Below are 21056 nucleotides of genomic sequence, written 5' to 3' on the forward strand. Positions count from 1 at the left end.
AACTAATATAATTACATTACTAAATCAGAATACCGCAAAGTCTTTATTATTTATTATTACTTTTTCATTCTCTTAAGAATGTAGAGCTAATTAAATGATCTAAACAAGACTTTAAAGTGGTTCCAGTTTCTCTCGATGGCCAACTTGTTGAAACTGTGGCAAATTTTAAATACCTTGGGTTGTTCCTGGACAGTCAACTCAACTTTGCTGAAAACACCTACTATATTTTGAAGAACTGTTCTCAGAGACTCTAAGACTTAGTGATCTTGGGGTGACCCAACTAGACTCTAGTTGGGTCAACCCTATGTCTTGAATTTGGGGGGGGGGGGAGAATCATATTAACTTATCACTACAGAAGGGTTCAGTGAATGCGCATATGAAACTGGTGGGTTCGGTACCTCAAAAAAGGTTAAGAACCACTGCTCTAAACCTGTGTTTTTTCAACCACTGTGCCGCGGCACACTAGTGTGCCGTGAGTGATCGACAGGTGTGCCGTGGAAATGATCCAATTTCACCTTCGGTAGTATTTGCCAGACTACAAGCTGCTACTTTTTTCCTAAGCTTTGAACCATGCGGCTTAGCCCTGGGCGGCTTTTCTGTGGATTTTTCTTCAACCACCAGGGGGCTCTTTAGCATGAAGTGAATCATTCGAAGTCAAAATTGTAAATCAAAGAAGAACGCGCTAATTTTCATTTAGAACAAGCACATGCTAGCAACAGGCACGAATGAGAAATGTTTTCAAACTCATATGATGCAGCTTTTAAGTTGAGGAGTATTGATCTGGCATTACAGGATGGAAATAGAGCCGCTGCACGTAAACTCGGGGTGAACGAAATCATGGTTCGGCTTTGGAGAGGAGGACTGCGTCCTTACTACGTCCAGCAGATTTATTAGGACGCAGCCCTCTGCTGCCCTCTGCTGGGTCATTATGGAAAACCGAGAGCAGCAGAGATACCAGCTGCTTATAGCCCGGAGCGGTTTCCAGTTTTTTTTTTGTTTTTTTTTTTTTTGAAGGTGCGGCTCATAGTATGGTGCGATCTATAGTCTGAAAAATACAGTAATTGGTCTTTAAAGATTTTTTGAAAATCGATTAATTATCTGCAAATAATGCAATCTTCGAGTGTCTCTGCTGTAGCAGTGACTAGCGGCGTAATCATGTAATTTTCTTACCAGTAGATGGCAGTAGGTACAGAGCATTTTACATTAAAACAAGAGAATTAGTGATGCATGAACGTTACAGGTAGCGGTGAGAGCATTGTATCTAGCAAGACTGTGACAACAGTGATGGAAAAGACAGTGAAGCTCAGCAGTAGTTGGAAAGAACATGGGTCCATTTCCCACAACATGTCTCTGTGAAGTGAGCTTCTCAAGCCTGGCTACTATAAAAACTAAAAACCGAGAAAGACTGAGAGCTGTTAAGGAAGAGCTTTGTCTTTCTTCAATTTCTGCCAGGAAATCAGCTCTGTTTTCATCCAAACATGCAGAGGTTTCACAGTAAGTGGGTAAAATATACAGATATTGACATTTTGTACATGCAACTCTTCATATTGTAACAGTGAATATGAAGTAAAATCTTTAACAAATATTATTGCTTCTTTCAGAATAAGAATGATTTTCTGTATTCCAGCTTAAAGAATGCTTGTGGATTAGTTTGTAAAACACTTTGATGTTTTCTACAACTTCTGTAAATTTAAGACTACATTGTTAAGGGTAATTTGAAATAAGAAATGTTTACATTTTTGGTTGATGGTGTGCCTCGAGATTTTTTCAATTAAAATAATGTACCTTCACTCAAAAAAAGATGAAAAACACTGCTCTAACCAAACTAAAACGGAAAGTAAACGCTACCAAAAGTTCAGGATTGTTCAGGTTCTAAATGTCATAAGTGGGCATTTTACTCCCCCTAGTGGTTAAATGTGGTTTTCAGAATGCATCACAGAACATGGATACTTGCATTTTAGGTGCGTCATAATAAATTAGAAAGTGATTTAAAGTTTACTTTACTTCAGTAATTCAACTCAAAACATGGAAAGTTAAATTTCATTAATTTATTACACACACTGAAATATTTCAGTCATTTATTATATTAAATTTGACAATTGACTTATAACTAATAGAAACTCAAACTTCACTTTCTCAGAAAACTGAAACATTTCTTAATCAATCAATAAATCAAATTTTATTTGCATAGCACATTTTAGCAACAATGTAAAATGTGCTAATGTGAATGTTTCAAAGTGCTTTCCGTCATAGCTAACACAAAAACACAAAGTCATGCAACATAGAATCAACAATCAAAACATTACAGTAAGTCAAGTGCCATCGTTAAATTCGTAATTGATTACATTTCAAAAGCAACTCTAAACAGGTGGGTTTTTAGTCGAGATTTTAAGGAAGTCAGTGTTTCAGCTGTTTTACAGTTTTCTGGAAGTTTGTTCCAGATTCGTGGTGCATAGAAGCTGAATGCTGCTTCTCCTCGTTTGGTTCTGGTTCTGGGGATGCAGAGCAGACCAGAACCAGAAGACCTGAGGGGTCTGGAAGGTTAGCATCAATATAAAAGATATGTTAATTGCACAAATGCATCATTTGAAAATGTGCCCATGTACTGTATATAGTACTCAACAACTGAAATGGTATCAGTACAATTTTGCATGGAGATTATCAGCCTGTTGAAATGCTGAAACCCCGGTTTTTAATGGTGGCCTTTGGCCATTCACAGAAAGGTCTAGTATCCCTCATATTCACCTTTAAAACCTGTATAGATTCTCTCTTGGGTTCAGGTCAGGTGAGTTTGTTTAAATTATATAAATTATATCACACATTGACCCATGTATTAGCACTTTTGACTATAAAGCCCCAGCAAGTGTAAAGGGAAGTGTAAAGTGCTCTAAAGCTTTCATGTATATAACAATAGCCAGTTTTGGACCTGATGAAACACGATCTGATGACATGGCTTCCCAAATCATCAATGTCATTGAAAACTTTCGGGAATATCAAGCTGTACCGCCTCATTTGTCCTCAAGACTATGGAACTTTGATTTCCAAATAAAATGCAAAACTTACTTTAACCTTAGATGAGGAGTTTGCACCACTGATGAGCAGTTTACTTAATTTTCTCCTCAGCCCAAGCAAGACACTTCTCACATTGCTGCTGGTTCAGGATTGACTTAAGATAAGGAACCTGACAGCTAGCCCATGTCATGGATATGTGTGTGGTAGCCCTTAACGTCCTGACTTTAGCTGCAAATCAAGTCTTGTCTCCCCAATAGTTTTTGCTTCATAATCCTCCTCCCCCTCCCCCGCCAAGGCTGTGCATCCTTTTCTACCATACTTTTTCCTTCCACCTAACTTTCTATTACTATGTTTGGAGACAACACTCATAGTTTCTTTCATAATGAACTTGCTTGTGAGGGGGGTTACTGACTGGATAACTGCCGTGTTAGCAGTTTCTTCCTCATTATTGATAACATATTGATAATCACGACGGTATGAAAAATAAATACATTAATAAATACGTCTCTGAAAGACTTAATTTGTAGTAAATCATTTAAACACACTGGCATGTATAACTCAGTATAATTCATTTATAAATGAGTATTCCTTTTTGCTCATTCACGCAGGAGTCTAACAAGCTCCGCCCCGTTTGGACGTAATTGTTGTTTGGGCCGTGACGGAGCTTGTACACGTAGCCTAGTAGGATGTGTTCATTGAAGATGGTGGCGTTGTGTGAGACTTACAGTCCTGCATATTTGTAAGAACGTACTTTTATATATGAATGTTTTTGACATTGTGTAATATTAGTCATTTAGCGCAGTTAACAAAGTTGTACTACAAGGGTTTTAATGTCGTGTCCCTAAGTGGAATTACACTGTTACCCTTTAGTTAGCATAGGCTAGTTAGCTGGCGGTGCTAACTAAGCAGCGATGCTAAGGCTAGCTGTCCAGGCAGTGAACCTGTTAAATCACCCTAGGATTGTCTAGGGACTCGTAACTTAGCCGTGTGTTATCCTGTCACGGAAGAGTTGGTACGACAACAACACGATGTCCGTCTTCTTGCTCGACGTTGCCCCATATAAGCTAATGTATAATGTTGGTATTTTTGCTGTGTGCCGCTGTGGACATGTAGCGTTTCTGTTAGCTGTTGAGCCAGAGCACTCTCTGGACCCTTCCTCTAAGGCAGCTTTATGTGTAACGGTAACTTAATGTCGAGCCTGACCAAAGAGAGCTAGCCTCGGTTATGTAATAGCTAATTCCAGCTATCGGTGACAAGTTGCAAGTTTGCAGCTAACTTTTGGACTTTTTGGAACTTCGAGTTTTAACATAGCTATCGCTAGCCTACCTGGTTGTTCTTTATAAATTTGTAACCTGATCATCTGAAAAATCTAGGATCGCTCTTCCGACTGACTGAACCTACTTACCTTCCTTGTGAGATGTGGCTGTTATTGATCCTCCTCTCTAGCTTAGCATATTCACGTAGATCTTCTTAGCTTCCATGTGACAGATGCACAATAACAAATGATAGGATTTAAACGAAGTCAAAGTTCATTGCATGTATTATTGTAAGATCACATAGATTTATTAATCTAAGGGCACTTTGTTGTCTAATTGTCAGTGCTTTTTGAGTCAGTGATTGCTTTCGCTTTGTTTATCTGGTGATATGCAGAGCTAATTCCAATTTAATGGATTCATATTAAAAACAATATTGCTGTTCATCCCTATGCAGTACTTAAAATCATTGTACTTTTCTTTTAGATGAATCAGTCTTGGTTAAGATGCAGATTTTACCTAACAATGTGACGTGGTCAGTGTTTATGTGTTTTGCTATGGTGGTGTAATTCATTTACTGAAGCTAAAATTCACCCTCCCAAAAAACACACATACCTCTGATGACATCACATAAGGCATTTGTCATATTGTTTTACTGAAATCTCATAGATTTCTTATTCCCCATTGTTCTTGATCATGCCTGTCAGTCAACTCTATTCTTGTTTAATTAAAAATACAGAAAGCAGAAGTAAGGCTTTTTTCAGCTCACTTTTTAAAACTTTTTTTGTGAAATTCTGTAGGAGGAAATCAGTACTTCATTAACCAGTTTTGTTTTGATTGCAGTTGATAGTATTTTTAAAATGTTGGGGCCATTACAACTACATGATGAGCAACATCAATTGCAAATGTGTCTACTCTACAAGCATATAGTTGCAACTAACTAACAAAATAGTTAGCTGCCATTGTCTTCTTAGCCTCTGAATAGGGATGTGATTTTTCATATTTCTACAAGATTTCTTTGAAGTATGTTTAAATTTTAATATATCAAGGAAAAGTGAAAACTTCCTTCTCTTAAAATCACTGTTTTTGTGCATAGCAGGTTATTTAAGTATGCTTTTCCTTAACATGCATGAGATAAGTTAAAGGGGCGATGCAGAGAGGACGTGTACGTAGCTGAAACACTTTCTGATGTAGAAGCTGCCACGTTGTACTTTTTACACAAATAAAGGTGTGGTAATGTCCCTTCAAAGGAACATGTGCTGCTTTTATTAACCCTGAACTCTTTCCTTTACTTCTTACAGCTACGCCTGACTTCAGTCTCTTCAGTGACATCTTTCAGAGTGACCTGGTCATTGGACTTGCTGTGCAGACATGCAACCAATCCCCCGGGCTGGACCTCCTCGGGCTGGACCACCGCGAGCCTCTATGCCTAATATGACAGGCAGGATAAGGCCTCAGAAGCATGCGACAGCAGTGACAGCTACTATGCCGCCTCCTACACAGCCCATAACGGACCCTTTTGCTTTTGGCAGAGCTCAACCCCCAATGGCTGCAGGTGGTCTTCCTATAATACCTAACAGCAGCCCACCACAAATGCAAACTCCACCTAATGCCATGTATTCTCAGCTTGGTTCTGGACTCCCTCCACAACCGCAGTTGCTTGAAAATGTTCCAGCTGCAGTGGCTGGTCCCCTAGCACAACCTCTGTCAGGGGTAACTTTATTCACCCCTCAGGGTACTCCATCTGCTGGTGTTTTCCCATCTCCAAGTCCCACAGGATATGCATCAGCTAATAGTGAACAGGACTATTTTAATTCAAGAGATCCAACTGCAACTATGTCCACAGATTCATCACATATGTCACCAGCACCTAGTAATACACTTTTTAACCAGGATTTTCAGGCACAACATCTTGGCCATCCTTTGCCTTTTCAACCCCTTCCACTGTCATCTTCATCTACTCAGTGGGCTCCTGATCACTCAAGCCGGCCTCCCTCAGTTCAAAACTATTTCCAACCAACTGTTGATCCACCAGCACGGCCCTCAAATATACCACCACAGACCCAGATGTACCCCTCCCACAGCCAGTCACCCCACCACAATGCCCCCACCCCTCCAGCTTACTCTGGACATCCCCAAATTCACCCCCCTGCTCCTCTCCAGAACCCTGTAGCAGCTGCCAGCTCTTTGTTGCCTGACCCAAATGGACCCCAGCACCTCAACTCACATTTCCAAACCCAGAGTTATTTCAGTCAGAGCTCTGCGCCCCATGACTTGTGGTTCAACCAACCAGTGCAGGACTCCGGCTACCACCAAATGGGTACCGGCTCGAGCCATCCTCAGCCACCTACAGAGTCTGCTGGATCTCCTCATGTTTCCAGTACGGGGCATGGTCCTGTCAGTCAACCTGTTCCAAGTTCTGTTCCTGCCACAGATGCATACGGTCAAGAGTCTGGTACAATCTCGATGTTCTTCAAAGGGAGTGATGTGGAAAACGAGGAAACGCTTGCTGATGAGAGGAATAAAACATTAAATGGTGTTGCTGCATCTTTTCAGCATAACAGCAACCCACCATCTCATAGTAGTCATTCAGATCTGACCGTAGATTACCAAGGAGTGTCTGTTCCCGATCATTCACGCCTTCCCTATATGAATGAAAGCAGTCATCCTTTACAGGGGCACATCCAGAAGCTCCCGGATAATGACTTTGACCACGTGGAAAATTTGGAGTGTGTTCCAAACCAGGAAGTTTTACCCAACGAATCCAGCAGCAGTGCTGCTGCTGCTATTGCTGCATGTAACCCAGTTGACCAGTTTGAAACAGGACCCAACCTGGAAACTCCAGATTCAATCCCAAGACCAATGAGATCTGCGAGTGTGTCATCCAACTACAGCAATTTGAGCCATGGAAGTGGAACCGGCTCCCGACGGCACCAGGGAGTCGAAGGTACCTTTATTCAGCAGGAAAGCCCTCGTCTTGCCGATAATCTTAATGCCTCTTCTGCTGCTGCCGCCGCCGCCGCTGCTGCCGGAGGCTACTTTGAGCAGATAGATACATCTCCAAGTGGCGATGTAGGTGTGCAAGGTACAGTAGAGCATATGTGGCACCCCACGCCTAGCCCACCAAAACCAACTGGGATTTTCCAAGCAAGCGCTAACAGCTCGTTTGAACCCGTACGTTCACATAGTGTTGGAGTGCGTCCTGCTGAAGTCGACAGGGCTAAAATGGTCGCTGAAGGAGGTTCTGATTCCACATCTGGTAACTTGGAGCAGCCGCCAGACAATATGGAGAACATTTTTGGGCCTGGACAAGCTCCATCTTCTGCTCCCGGCGATGGATTATCCAGTCAAACACACTCAGTGGTACATCCTCATTCTCGACCTTCATCTCGTGCTTTTGGGGCCAATCGGCCCTGCGAGAGTCCGGCCACTACTCTGTGGGCTCAGAGCGACCCTACGAGCTTGGGTACCAACATCCTCCTTGCCCCTGCGGCCCTCACAGTTTTGGCCCCATTAAGAGAACCCAGTGCTGACGTCATTCAGCCACCAGAGGATTGTCCGCTGGACCTGCAGGCCTCGCAGAGAGCTCAGACAGCTTCTCAACAGCATTCAGAGAACCTAGAAAACCCTCCAAAGGTGAGTGATGCGGAGCCAGTTGACTCTCAAAGCGGCCTGGGTTACGCATCTCTGCTCGTGTCTAGCTCACTTCATCAGCCCGTTTTAATTGCCCCGCCTGTATCCAATTACAGCGTGATTCCCCCCAGCATTCCTACTCCGTCATCCACTCAGACTAATCATGGAGAAGTTGTGTCCCCCGAAAGACCTCCCACACAAGGGCTTGGTGCCAGTATCTCTCAACCATCAGCCCTACCTTCTAAGCAAAATCCGCTCTTTTCCTCTGGGTCCGCGGCTTTCTGTTCCTCCGCTCCTAATCAGGGTCCGCTCAATCTGACTCGCGACAAAACAGTTGGAGCAACTTCAGAAATCACAACTCCACCACTCTCTCAACCTGTCCACCCTCCTCTTTCAAGGGGCCAATCATTGGGGGCAGAAAGCCATTCTACTGTTAATTCACAGCCCGTTTCTCTCGTGACTGCTTCTGTCTCTAACCATAATCAGACATTAAACTACGAACTGCTTGATTTTTCTATGCACCAATCACACAGCCAGAGCCAGGCATACGGCCAGCCGTTGTCTTTGCATGAGTCGTCACAGTCTAGTAATGGATTTTACCTGCAGGTCACCAAGGATGCTCAGCAGGGAGTAAGAGATGGAGGGACTCTCTCTATCCAGACAGCAGTTTCTACATCCACCTCACAAGCTCCACCAGGACCACCTCCAGCTGCTCCAAACACTCAGCAGACTCAAAGTGAACCTCCTAAGACATCCAATTCTCAAGTTGCATTGCAGGGACAGAGGGATGCTCCTGCTGTTCCTGTCAGTGGAGCCCAGCCTTCTCATGGTCAATATTCAACTCCGGCACAAGGACCTGCTGGAGGGAATGCTCCTCCTCCTGCCGCTCCTGGGGTGTGCCCCCCAGGCACACAGGGGGCCGTACCTCCAGGGGATCCCCAAGCAGTTCCAGCTGAAGCTCCCCGACCACCCTCCTCTGCAGGCAGCCATCAAGACTATGTGCATCCTCCTCCTCCTGGATCTGGACAGATGTACAGCAGCTACTATGGAAACTATGGAGAATACCCAGATAGCAGAGGACAGTATCCTCCAGGCCAGTATCCACCTCCACCTGGAGATCCAAGAGTGCAGCAGTATTATCAAGTAAGTGTTGAGACGATTTTGGACCATCATTAATGAGCAACTGTTGTATGTCCCTCTTTATTAATCAGTATTTTAATGCTTTCCTGTTAGGATGCAAACTACCGAGGCAGAGGAGATCCTTGGTATGGCAGATATGATGGGCAGAACCCAGGTTACCATGATCCAAACTATCAATACAGAGAACCGCAGTCGGAGCGACCCAACTCAAGGGCTAGTCAGTACTCAGACCGGCCTTCATCCAGGTTAGTGAAGCAGTCAGTCTTGCTTCAGCATCTAACATTCACAATCTTCTTCAATTCAATAATTAAAAGTCAGAATTGTTGGAAAAAAATGTCACTACTTTGTTTTTCTGAGGTAGAATGGTGTACCATCATTAAGCCTGTCGCAATGCATTTAATCAATTAATCACATAAGTTGCACAGTAATATCAATTATTCTTAAATGATATTTTCGATAATACAATGCTTATGATTTTTGTTTTCCTGCAACTGAACAACTGGCAAATTAATGTAAATGTTGATATAAAAAATCTTTTAGAAAAACAAATGAATGACTATAATTTATAAAAATAATTTAAAAAGTAAGAAATGTGCAAATATTTCTATATTTACAGTCTATTCAGTCAGATCATATTTGAAGCTGTAATCCATGTAAGCAACAGTCTGCTCTCCACTTTACCTTTGACTCCAATGAATAAATACTTAATAAGGTCTGCACATTTTTAGGAAATTGAAGTTAGAAATTAATGCACACTGTTACCGCTGTGTCAAGTGTGTGAATTTGCTGAAGTGAGACTCCATCCAACAGCCTCAATATCTTATTGCCATCCAAAGTGTGTATTTTAATAACCGCAAATATGAAACGACAAACATTCCATTTCCGGGTGGTCTTTTATGCATTTTTAATGCAAAAACAGAAATTGCATTGATTATTTGTTTTGCATCCTTTCTTTGAAATCATTTATTGTCGGTGTTTAGTCAGCACACACACAAGGCTGCTAATTGCAGCATCACGTTTGGTTTTCCATGTTGAAATAACACTCTGTGCATGTTTCAATTTCATGTGTTGTATTGGTCCTGTGAAATATCACCTTGTGTTGTCCTTCAGGCAAGGTTATTCCGAAGATTACCAACGGCAAAACCGAAGTGCCTACGGTGAATATTATGCAGATTACCCCAAGCGCTATGACTATAGAGGTATGAGCTACACATATTTGCTAATACAATGTCAATTTGACAATGATTTATTAAAGAAAAAATGCCATGTATTTGTCAATTATCTTCTTTTTTTTCCTCCCGTTTTTTGTTTTAAAAGGATACAACTACGGACAATACGACCGACGATACAGAGGATACTATGATCAGTCCTATTGGTCTTATTACAATGAGACGTACAGAAACGGCTACTATAATCAGCCCGGGTATGCGTTATTAAAACTGTGCATTTTAGTAAAAAGTACAATGAAGACAAAAAGATGTAAAGCAGCGTAGCTATGCATGAGTCCTATCAGTTTACTCCTGCTGAGTGTTTTATGGGTTCTCTCACAGGAAAGATGTCTACGACGCCCAATGGATGTACTATCCTGGATATGATCGCAGTTTTGATGACGACAACGTGCGCGGGAGAGATGCTTACGGCGACGACTTTGACAGGCACAGCGTGCACAGCGAGCGGTCGGCACACAGCGTGCACAGCTCCACCAGTCATCACAGCAGACAAAGCAGCTTCAGCTCACGGTCGCAGCAGGTGAACTGTCATGGCTGCTTTTTATTTCATAGGCAATAAAAAAAAAGCTGCTTAGTTTTTTGTTTGTTTCAATTTATGGGACCTGGATCTTCTGCCACCTTGTTCTCAACTCTTTTTTTATTTGTCCACTTCAATTGCAGAGCCAGGTGTACAGGAGCCAGCCTGACTTGGTGTCTGCAGTTTATGACACAACACAATCCACTCTCCCTGTGGACTACTCTTATGGCCAGTATCCAAATCAAACGGACGCTACTCAGAACTACAGCCAGTACATGTATCCCTCAGAGTACACTGCAGACAGTACCTGGATTGCACCAGAGCAACGTAATCTTACAAAACTCAGTTTTTGGAGAATATATATTTTTTAAAGCGTTTTTGTCTTTATTATATCTCACTTAATTACACGGTAGCCATTGTTTCCCTTTCAGCTCCCCCTCGTCCTGCAACCCCAGAAAAGTTTACCATGCCCCATCGTTGTGCTCGCTTTGGACCTGGAGGTCATCTGATCCAAGTCTTGCCCAATCTCCCCTCAGCTGGGCAGCCTGCTCTGGTTGAGATCCACAACATGGAGGTACATTTACTGTAAAAAATTGTAAAAAGCTTTTACTTATTGTTTTGTACAGAGCTTTTAAGGTTTAAATTTCAGCACACATTAAGTTACGTTATATCATTATGCATTAATCATAAAGTAGGCATTCCTAAATTAGTTTCTATCTCCTTTTTGGAGATACAAACATTTTACACTATTGTGAGCAGAAAATAATGTAAAGATTATGTTATGTATTATTTTATCTTCTGCTTCTCCTTTTAGACGATGCTGCAGGACACCGCAGATCAGGCTGAGCTGCGAGGTTTCCCTGGACCTCTGATTAAGTAAGTGTATTTTTCTAGTTTTCTCCATCTCAAATACTTCACAGAATCTTGGTGAAAGTAAACTCCTTAAAGAACCAGACTTCAGTTTTTCAGTGCAAAGTAGTGTAACAAAAAAAGCAGAATGTTGCGTTCAAACAACATTGAAAATTCAACTTTTTTGCTGCAGGTTAGGTTTTTGTAATGAAACATATATCCTAACGTTTTCTGTCCTGCCTACAGGGAGGAGACCCACAAGGTTGATGTGATAAAATTCTCTCAAAACAAAGCAATGGAGTGTTCCCGTGACAACAACTTGCTGGACAGAGACTCTGCCCGCCTGCTCTGGGACTTCATTGTGCTGCTTTGCAGACAGAATGGGGTGAGTCTGTGTTGTCTGCAGCTGTAAATCTACCAGAACAATTATTATTTGATTAAAATTTGGTCTTATTGTTGTTTTCCATTTCCTCAGACTGTGGTCGGCACAGACATCGCTGACCTCCTGCTGAAGGAGCATCGCTCTGTCTGGTTGCCTGGCAAGAGTCCCAACGAAGCCAACTTGATTGATTTCAACAATGAACCTCTTGCACGAGCGGAAGAGGAGCCTGGAGCTGGACCGCTGTCCCTCCTGTCCGACACTTTCATGATCGTCCCGGAGAACGTTGGCAAGGAAACGGAGCGCTTCAGAGAGCTGCTTCTGTTTGGGCGCAAAAAGGTAGGAGATACAGTGATTAGCAAAATGACGTAAGTATTTTAAGCCGAACAGATCTGACACATTTTATTCTTTGTATTGTGAAAAAAGGATGCACTTGAAGCAGCCATGAAAGGAGGTCTCTGGGGTCACGCCCTGCTGTTGGCTAGTAAGATGGACAACAGGACACATGCACGTGTCATGACAAGGTGAAGTAGCGGAAGTTGAAGTTTCTGAACCTATAATTATGGTTTTAAAATGTCATTGAAATCATTAAAATGTTGTTTTCGTCTTCAGGTTTGCCAATAGTTTGCCCATGAATGACCCTCTCCAAACAATGTACCAGCTGATGTCAGGGAGAATGCCTGCTTCAGCTACGGTTCGTCCTTACGGCCTGTTTTTAAACTGGGGCGCTGAAGAAGCTGTTGACAATGATTTTCCAGCTATCTAAATGGAAAGTTTCTTTTTTCCCCACATATGCAGTGCTGTGGAGAGGAGAAGTGGGGTGACTGGCGCCCCCATCTGGCCATGGTCCTCTCAAACCTAACACACAACATGGACTTGGACACTCGCACTATCACCACTATGGGTGACACTCTGGGTACGATTATTTTATTAAGCCTCTATCCAGTGGGAGTTGTTTAAACTTTATTGACATTAATAGCAGCTGGTAGCTTCATTCCTAACATTTTTGACCATTTTTTTTCTGCTTTGGCAAAGCTTCTAAAGGGCTGACTGACGCTGCTCACTTCTGCTACCTGATGGCCCAAGTTGGCCTGGGGGTTTACACCAAGAAGAGCACCAAGTTGGTGTTGATTGGATCCAACCACAGGTTAGCCCAAAACAGCCAAGCCTTTTGACATAAACTGAAACAAGCCAGACATTTAACACTGTCTCTTGCCTTCAGTTTGGCCTTTAATCAGTTTGCCACCAATGAAGCAATCCAGAGGACGGAGGCCTATGAGTACGCTCAGTCCCTGGGCTCCCAGCCTTGTTCACTACCCAACTTCCAGGTGGGTGTTTATTTTTAGAAGCCTGTTCAGTGTATCTCATACGTTTTTACATTCATGATTACATTGTAAATAAAATATCTGAAGACTATATTCTCTCTCTTTCTGTCCTCCATCAGGTGTTCAAATTAATCTATGCATGCCGACTGGCTGAATCAGGCCTGTCTGCCCAAGCTTTTCATTACTGTGAAGTTATCGCAAAGACGGTCCTCATGCATGCCTCCTACTACTCCCCTGTGCTCATCAGCCAGATCATACAGGTTTGTAGTTGTTCCTTGCTTTCCATATCTTTTTATATTTTACTCTTTGCCACATGTGATTTATTTATTTACTTTCTCTTTGCTTAAAGATGTCAGAAAAGTTGCGGTTCTTTGATCCGCAACTAAAGGAAAGACCTGAGCAGGAGCTGTTCATTGAGCCTGAGTGGCTGATCCGCCTCAAACAGCTGGATGGACAGATCAGGGTGAGGAAGAGCAACGGTTCTACGTCACCTTGTGGCATAATATAATTCCAGACATTTCTTGCTAGTTCCAACAGGGAGCTATGTAATGATAAATTTCTTCAAAAAAATTTGATATAAGGTTTTATTTTTCAGAAGTTCAGCAGATTTAGATTGACTTAAACAAACCATGTGAATTTTAAACAATTAACATATTTGATGATTTCTTCTCTCTCTCCTTTTGTAAGACTGGTGTGATTACATACAACAGGGACAGAAGTACTCCTGCACAGTTTGACTGCATCAGCGAAAGTTCAGACTTGGAGCCCCAGAGTCCACATGAGCCTTACAGCTTGCCTCTGGAAGTGGACGGCCAGGCCCCCGACAACCAGCTCATGAGCTCATTGATGCCTGGGCCTCAACCGCTGGCGGTGCAGTTGATGCCTCCAGGTGTGTGTGAATGTGTTCAAACTTTTGCCCTGTATGTGATTAGCTCTTCGTGCTGGCAGATAGATTGAATCTCTTTCACTTCCTTCCAGCTCCCTCCTCCATTCTCCACGAGGGGGCGGCTCCAGCTCAGCTCCCACCCTCAAGCGATGTGCCCCAGTTCTACCCCGTGACCCCCAGTGGACCACCGGGCCAAATCCCCATGCCTGGATTCCCTCCACAGGATCCTGGTGGCGTCGCCCACCCCCCCTTCCACCCTCAACATGAGCAGGCCTATCCCGGGGCACACCAGCATTTTGTGCCCCCACCACAAGAGGGCCAAATGTCGCCTCGCATGCTTCCCTCACAGGTGCCACATTCACCTGTTCAAATGACTCACCCACCTTTTCAGATGCCCCAGCACATGCCTCCCTCTCCTGGACATATGGCCCCCATGGAGCAGCCCCTCCCACCCAACCCGGAGATGCATCCCACACATCCAATATCGTCCTCGCCACCCAGAAGCTCCTTCACACCTCAGATGGACTTGTATGACCACATGGCTATCATGGTCAGTATTTACCAGCCTGCACTTCTGAAACAACCTAAAATAAGTTTTTTTTTTTTTTTTTTGAGACAGGGTTGTCCAAGATCTAAATTAACAGCAGCCTCTGACCCCATTCACAGATGGCTCAATCTTTATACACCAGCACAGGAAAACTGGGGTTGAAACATTTACCAAACATGGCTCAGTACAGCTGGTGTTTTTTTTTTTTATTTTCCAAAAAGGAAATTTGAAACAAAAAATAATTCATTTTAGACAATTTAGGGATCTTTTTTCCATTTTAATTTTTTTTAATAAGGCAAACATGCAAAGCCCTTTTTATGTTTCAAATCTACAATAATTTATAGATCCTTTCCTTACAAAAGTCAGACTTTATTCATTTTATTGAAATACCAGCTCTCTAAATTAGTCAATGATTGGATGCAGTCTTCTGGGTTTCCTTAGTTAGAAACTTTTTAAGCTGCGTTGAATAATTAACTGAGCTTATTTTACTGTTAAGATCAGAGTGAATGTGTATATGATTGGATTGAAATTACGTTTTGCAAAGTGCCTCTAGATGTCATTTGTTGTGAATCGGTGCCGTATAAATTAATAAACTGAATTGAAAATGACAAGTTTCAGTATACAATTATCTTCTCGTTTCGATAAAAATATATATTGAATTTCTGGATCACAAACTTGATTTTGGTCTATGTGGCAAAAATGTTGGAAACCACTAATACAAGAGGAAATGCTTAACTTGTTGTCTGCTTGGTTCCACAGGGTCCGAGGAGATCACGAACAACTTCACAATCTTCAATGCATTTGGTATGTTGGTGCATCCTGGCTGAGGAAACTGAATATAGAAGTAACATTGACATTTAACACCAGAGCTTAATATCTCGAAACATATTAAATTCCACTGAGATGATTATTACTCACTAAAATTACCTGGTTTCACTATTGTGTGGTGAAGCCCTTAGATTTATCTACTAAATACTTCATTTGTTATGTAAATGCAAGAGTGTATCAAAGCGTGTTCTTATCAGAATATCTTGTTTTCCAGCCATCTGGACGCAGCTCTCGCAGGGCCTCTGAATCCTCCACTCACTCCGGTGGAAGAGAGCGGAGCAACTCTGCTGTAAAACAGGCCTCTCCACCTCCGCCCTCGATTCCCGAACAGCCACGCAAAGAGGAGGCCAGGAAAGCCAAGAAGGATTCTCCAGAAAAGGTTCACTTTCACACAATTTCAAAAGCTGCAGACTGCGCTGCTACATTGTTTAACACAGCGCTTCCTTTCCATGCAAACAGAGTAAAGGCTGGTCATTTTGGCCCTTTGGGAAGAGGAAAAATGAGGCTCACTTGCCAGATGATAAAAATCCTTCTGTAAGTTATATGTGCTTATTTTATTTCCTCCAACCTTAACTCTAGAACTGTTCTTTACCAATCTGTGGGTTCATGTGTTTATTGTTGCCAGATTGTTTGGGATGAAAAGAAAAATAGATGGGTTGACCTGAATGAGCCTGAAGAAGAGGTCAGTGGTTAACAAATGGATATTTTAAAAATACAAATCTTAAACAAGCCTTTTTTTTTTTTTTTTGATGGCTTTGTTTTTATTCTGTTAGAGTAAGCCTCCTCCTCCACCTCCAACCGGTTTTCCCAAGATGCCTCAGATGCCTGGTCCTGGGGGGCCCACTGCTCCTCCAGGTGCTGGGTCTACCGTCAACATGTTTTCCAGAAAAGCAGGTAAGATGCACAGTAGAGAGTGGAAATTTGACTCAGCCTCATACTTTTCAGGGCAGATATTTATGGATACCATGTATCTTTTAAATCCTTAGTTGCAATTTGTTTGACTGTTTGTGTCTTCTCAGGCACTAGGAGCAGATATGTGGACGTTCTGAACCCGAGCGGAACAGCTAAGCCAAGCGGAGTGGCCCCGGCTCCTGTGGACCTATTTGCTCCTTTGGCCCCCATGCCCATGCCTGCCAACCTGTTTGTGCCTAGCTCAGGTGTGTGTCATGAAAGTACAATGAGCGAACCAAGAACATTTAAAAACATCTCAGACTTTAACATAAGTAAAAACTTTTTTTTTTGCTGTTTTTTAACATTGTAGCTTAACTTTTATTTGAAGAGTTCAAAATTCTTCAAATGTAACTAGATGACAGATGAGATGTGTCGCTCCTTCAAGCTTTTTTTGTTTTGCCCAAATTCAAGACCACAGTGAAACTTAAGAATCTTTTCTTCTCAGTTTTTTGTTGATAAGCTGAAAAAAGCTAATAAAACTAATACAAAATGAAATATTTTCTGTTTCTCTCTTTATGTGAAGCTCCCAGTGACCAGCAGCCTCTAGAAGGCAGTGAAGGTGGAAATCAAGAGCAGAATTCACCAAGCAGCAGCGCTGCCCCACAGGTTCCTTTGGCTTTTAAACATTTGCACAACATCCTGCGTTCATATGCAGTCTGGGAGTGGATGAAAATTTCAATTATTTTCCATGTCTGGATCAGGATGGAGTAGGGGGAAACTTTTGTATTTCTAGACATTATTCTCATCAGTGAGTCAACCAATGTGTTTTTTTTTGTTTTGGTTTTTTTTTTGTGTCTATTTCAGTGTTTAAGGCCTAACGTACTTTGGAATATCTGCTGTGTATCAGAAAGTGAACTATTGTATTTGTACTTTAAAAGTAGATGAAAAAATGGAATAAGTTTTCTGGAAAAGTATGGAGTTGTAACATTAAAATGTGCATAGCCACCTGGAATTATACTTTAATAATGTAGATATTTCACTATCTTATCTCAATAGTTATTTAGACTGCAGTAAAACTTGAAATCCTTCTAAATATCACGATGGAAATCCAAGTTTTAAGGTTCAGAGTTGCAGTTTTACTCATCCTGAATCTTTTGACCGGCTCAGGTGTTCAACCCCACGCTGTTACCACCAGCCCCAGAAGGTCCTCCTGTTCCAGATGGGTCACAGTCAGGAGAGGTAAGATCCATCTGTCCATGTAATGGACTTTATGCTTTATGGCACAATGACATAAGGCCTGTCTGCATAGTTTGCTTTTTTTAAGTTCTTGTAAGAGAAGACTCGAGGATGCATGCACACCAACCTTAACTCTCATCTTTCTCATGCTCTGAATGCCTGGTTAATTACTATAATTTCTATTCCATGTGTCTCTGTAATATAATTCCATCAATGTGGTGTTTTCTAAGAACTACAGTTGTTTAATGCTCGTTTACTTAGTTTTAACTTGATTGTGGAAATTGATCTAATCAAGTGCATGAAAGATGATTAATACGGGGTGATGGGATTTTTTTTCTCTTTTTGTTCCCTTCCTACTTGTTTTCTTTAGCTGTCACGTTCTAGCTCAATGAGTTCTTTATCACGCGAAGTGAGTCAGCATTTAAACCAGGTACTTCTAGTCTGTACTTAAACAATGCCCTGCCAGCATCTTCCTGTTTCTGTTCTGTAGCATCTCATCGTTAAAACTTCACCATTTACATCCAACGCTTTGCTGAGCATCAGCCCCAGAACGTCTGCCTGTTTGTTACCGCCTGCTGTCTCCAGCATTACCACCTCCGCTCTGTCTATTTAAGAAAGCATGCTAAAGGAAGAAAGTTATTGCAATAGTAGCTGGCAGCTGCTATGAAATTTGATTCACAGCACATTCTTATGGGGTCAAAAAAATGTTCTGACAGCTGTAGTGGGGCTGAAACACGTATATATTTTCGTATTCCCACATTACAACGTCAAACCTGTCCAATTGAATCTTATGGGTTACGTGTAATAGGAAAAAATAGTAAATGAGATGCGGAAGAATAGTAAAATGTATCAGAATAAGCTATAAATAACAAATCTGAAAAGCGCTGTGTGCATCTCCATTCATCTCTCCTCAGGAAAAACTTTGTAGAAACATCCTTCACTGCAGTTGCAGCTAGAAGTTGTTTGCTTTTAGGATGTTTTCCAGTTTTGCACATATAGAGTGATTTTATTTATTTATTTTTTTATTCTTCTTAGCGACATAGCTCCAGCTTAGTCAGATTGACAGAGAGCATCTGTGAGCAGTAACTTTCAAGTCTCACGTCTTTGTCTCTTCGATGTAGATTGTCATGTGTGCATATACTTTCTCTTTGACTGGATGTTTCGGATTGCTGTTCTGTTCAGACTCAAGACTTTTGTAGCCCAAAACAGCTTCACTTGCAGCATCTTCCTTTATTTACCTCTGTCCATCCTCGTTAAACTCTGCCATACAGCTATAAGATAAATGAAACTGTGCTGTATTGTCTTATACATTGATGAAACTTTAAACTTCCTGACCTGTTTGAGCTTCTCGGTGCTGTTTCTTCACACGTTGTCTGTGATTCCTTCATAGAACAACTGAATTCATACCAAGATTCAGTAAATGTTGAAGAACTTCCTCAGAATTCCCTCTGTTTCACTGATATTCACTACTTTTTTAATTTATCACACAAAAACCCCTACTAAAATACATAAAAGTTTGACGTTGTAATGCGAAAAATAAAATGCAAACGGTGGGAATACTTTTTAAGCCAACGTGCTCACTACACAATGTTAGCGGGACCCTATTCAATATCCTCAGTTTGCTTGAAAGAAAAAAAAAAAGTCCATTAAATGATCAGAGTCAGTGATGCTGGAGATTGATGCAGTGGTTTAAATGTAACGTTTAAAGTTGTCCTAGGAGAGTTGCTCTAACCCTAGCATCTAGTTTGCATGGCTACTGAAATACGCATTAACAGTGGTTTGTGAAGGTGCCTCACCGTGGATCCAGTCTGCATCGTCTTTCCACTTTCCCCCCTGGCAATTTGTTGTGAATCAATGTGTCAACATCGAAGTACCAAAGTACCTCTGCTTTTTCCTGGACAGAGTCATCCCAACCAGGGGACTGCACCCGCAGGAGGCGTCACTTTTTATAACCCTACGCAGTTTTCACAGGTGTGGTTTTTAACAGCATCTTTTATTTGGTCTGTCTGCCATGTTGTTGTTTGTTTTTTTTTTTTTGTTTTTTTTTCCCCGTTTGTTCACATGATGTCCCATCTGAATGTCTTCTCTCTCTTTCCCAGACAAGTGCACCATCGGGAGGGGGACAGCGACCTAGCCGGTTGGGCCAGCGCCAGTACCCAGTGTACAAGTAAACATCCCCCTCAACGGAGAAATGAAATTAATAGACTAAATGGACAAAAATGAGATTCTACCTGGAAGTAAACGAAGCACATGGACATACTGCTCTATGTCTTAAGAACTCCTCCTTTGGCCTTCATTTGAAAAGCTTGATCCCATCATGTGGGTTTTCATCCAAACAGCTTAACCACTGTTTTTTTTTTTTTTTTTTTTTTTTTTCCCCCTTATACCTTCATCAGCCCAGTAGGTGTCGCTGGTGTGTGTTTGTAACAAGCACAGCGTTTCCTTGAAGGGCTTATTCCTGAAACCAAACAGGGGGTCGAAAAACGATTTGCATCATGGGTACATTCACTCACACACACACACACACAAACAAACAAACTGTGTGTTCATGTCGGCATAATTTGTGTCCACGTCTTGCTCCACTAAAGCTGCCAGATAAAAACACTGATCACCCAGCGTCCCGTTGTGCTCTAGATGTCTGGGCGGATGTGTGAAGGATACATGAAGGCATCTTTTTAATTTCATACTGGAGATTTCTATAAGCAGCCTTCATGCTAGAGGTGGCAACTTATGTGATGATTTGCTTGTTTGGTCTTGATGTGCGAAGCATGTTGGATGATTTAAGAAAGAGAAGTATGCAGGGATTGATCGCTGCTTCCTTCAGGTATTTATTTAACCCTTCGCCCCCCAAGCCCCCAACTTACTTGTTCGCCTTCAAAGATCTCAGAGGGTGTTTTTTTTTTTTGTCCACGGTTATCTCAAAGTTCTGAGCTGACGGCTTCAAACGGAGGGAAGTTTGTTGAACTAACAGGAACCAGAATTCAAGAGGAATTTTAAATATTGCAGAAAATGAATCTATCCAAATATTTGTATATCAGATTGATTGTATTTATGACATGTAGACATAAAAGGTGTGCGTGCGCGTGTGAGAAGATTTAACAAATTTTTTTTGTTTGTTTTTTTCCAAATAGGCTTTGACCAGATGCATTATTGATTGAAAAAATTACAATCACAATCTAATCGTTTGTATCACCTGCTTCTGCATACCAATAAATCTTTAAAATTGTGAACCGTGAGCTAGCCGTACTCTTAAATACGTTGTCATTTTAGTTTGCGCATGTTCCTCTGTCGTTCATTCTGCAGACGTCAGTCGGATTGTTAACCAGCAGAG

General features: G+C 41.8%; 1 protein-coding gene across 3 annotated transcripts; it reads left to right on the top strand.

Annotated features, from left to right (window-relative positions):
• The first annotated feature begins 3680 nt into the window (after positions 1–3680).
• Positions 3681–20955, top strand: sec16a (SEC16 homolog A, endoplasmic reticulum export factor). 3 transcript variants are annotated; one of them, XM_015009006.2, is made up of 32 exons: positions 3681–3751; positions 5567–7901; positions 8505–9041; positions 9132–9283; positions 10149–10237; positions 10356–10461; positions 10589–10787; positions 10928–11111; positions 11216–11358; positions 11599–11660; positions 11880–12018; positions 12109–12351; positions 12439–12536; positions 12625–12706; positions 12811–12928; positions 13048–13159; positions 13235–13340; positions 13457–13597; positions 13687–13800; positions 14025–14226; positions 14316–14773; positions 15530–15574; positions 15813–15977; positions 16058–16132; positions 16224–16280; positions 16372–16492; positions 16618–16755; positions 17073–17155; positions 17657–17728; positions 18096–18155; positions 19628–19696; positions 19825–20955. In XM_015009006.2, the coding sequence occupies exons 2-32, from the start codon at positions 5637–5639 to the stop codon at positions 19894–19896; spliced, it is 6507 nt and encodes a 2168-aa protein (XP_014864492.2). In that variant the 5' UTR covers positions 3681–3751; positions 5567–5636; the 3' UTR covers positions 19897–20955. The 3 variants fall into 3 exon arrangements, with proteins under 3 accessions (XP_014864492.2, XP_014864489.2, XP_014864491.2); XM_015009003.2 differs by having other exon boundaries at positions 5567–9041; XM_015009005.2 differs by lacking the exon at positions 18096–18155 and having other exon boundaries at positions 5567–9041.
• Positions 20956–21056: the final 101 nt, after the last annotated feature.

Source organism: Poecilia mexicana, unplaced genomic scaffold, assembly GCF_051168715.1.
Source record: "Poecilia mexicana isolate PSO_F unplaced genomic scaffold, ASM5116871v1 scaffold_12, whole genome shotgun sequence".
NCBI classification, from domain to species: Eukaryota; Metazoa; Chordata; class Actinopteri; order Cyprinodontiformes; family Poeciliidae; genus Poecilia; species Poecilia mexicana.

Bases quoted from the DNA above. Each gene is read 5' to 3' on its own strand.
- sec16a (XM_015009003.2), top strand. From the start codon at position 5,637: ATGCAACCAATCCCCCGGGCTGGACCTCCTCGGGCTGGACCACCGCGA. The intron at 12,707-12,810 runs GTTCGTCCTTAC...CCACATATGCAG, and splicing joins GAATGCCTGCTTCAGCTACG to TGCTGTGGAGAGGAGAAGTG. The intron at 14,227-14,315 runs GTGTGTGTGAAT...ACTTCCTTCCAG, and splicing joins GGTGCAGTTGATGCCTCCAG to CTCCCTCCTCCATTCTCCAC.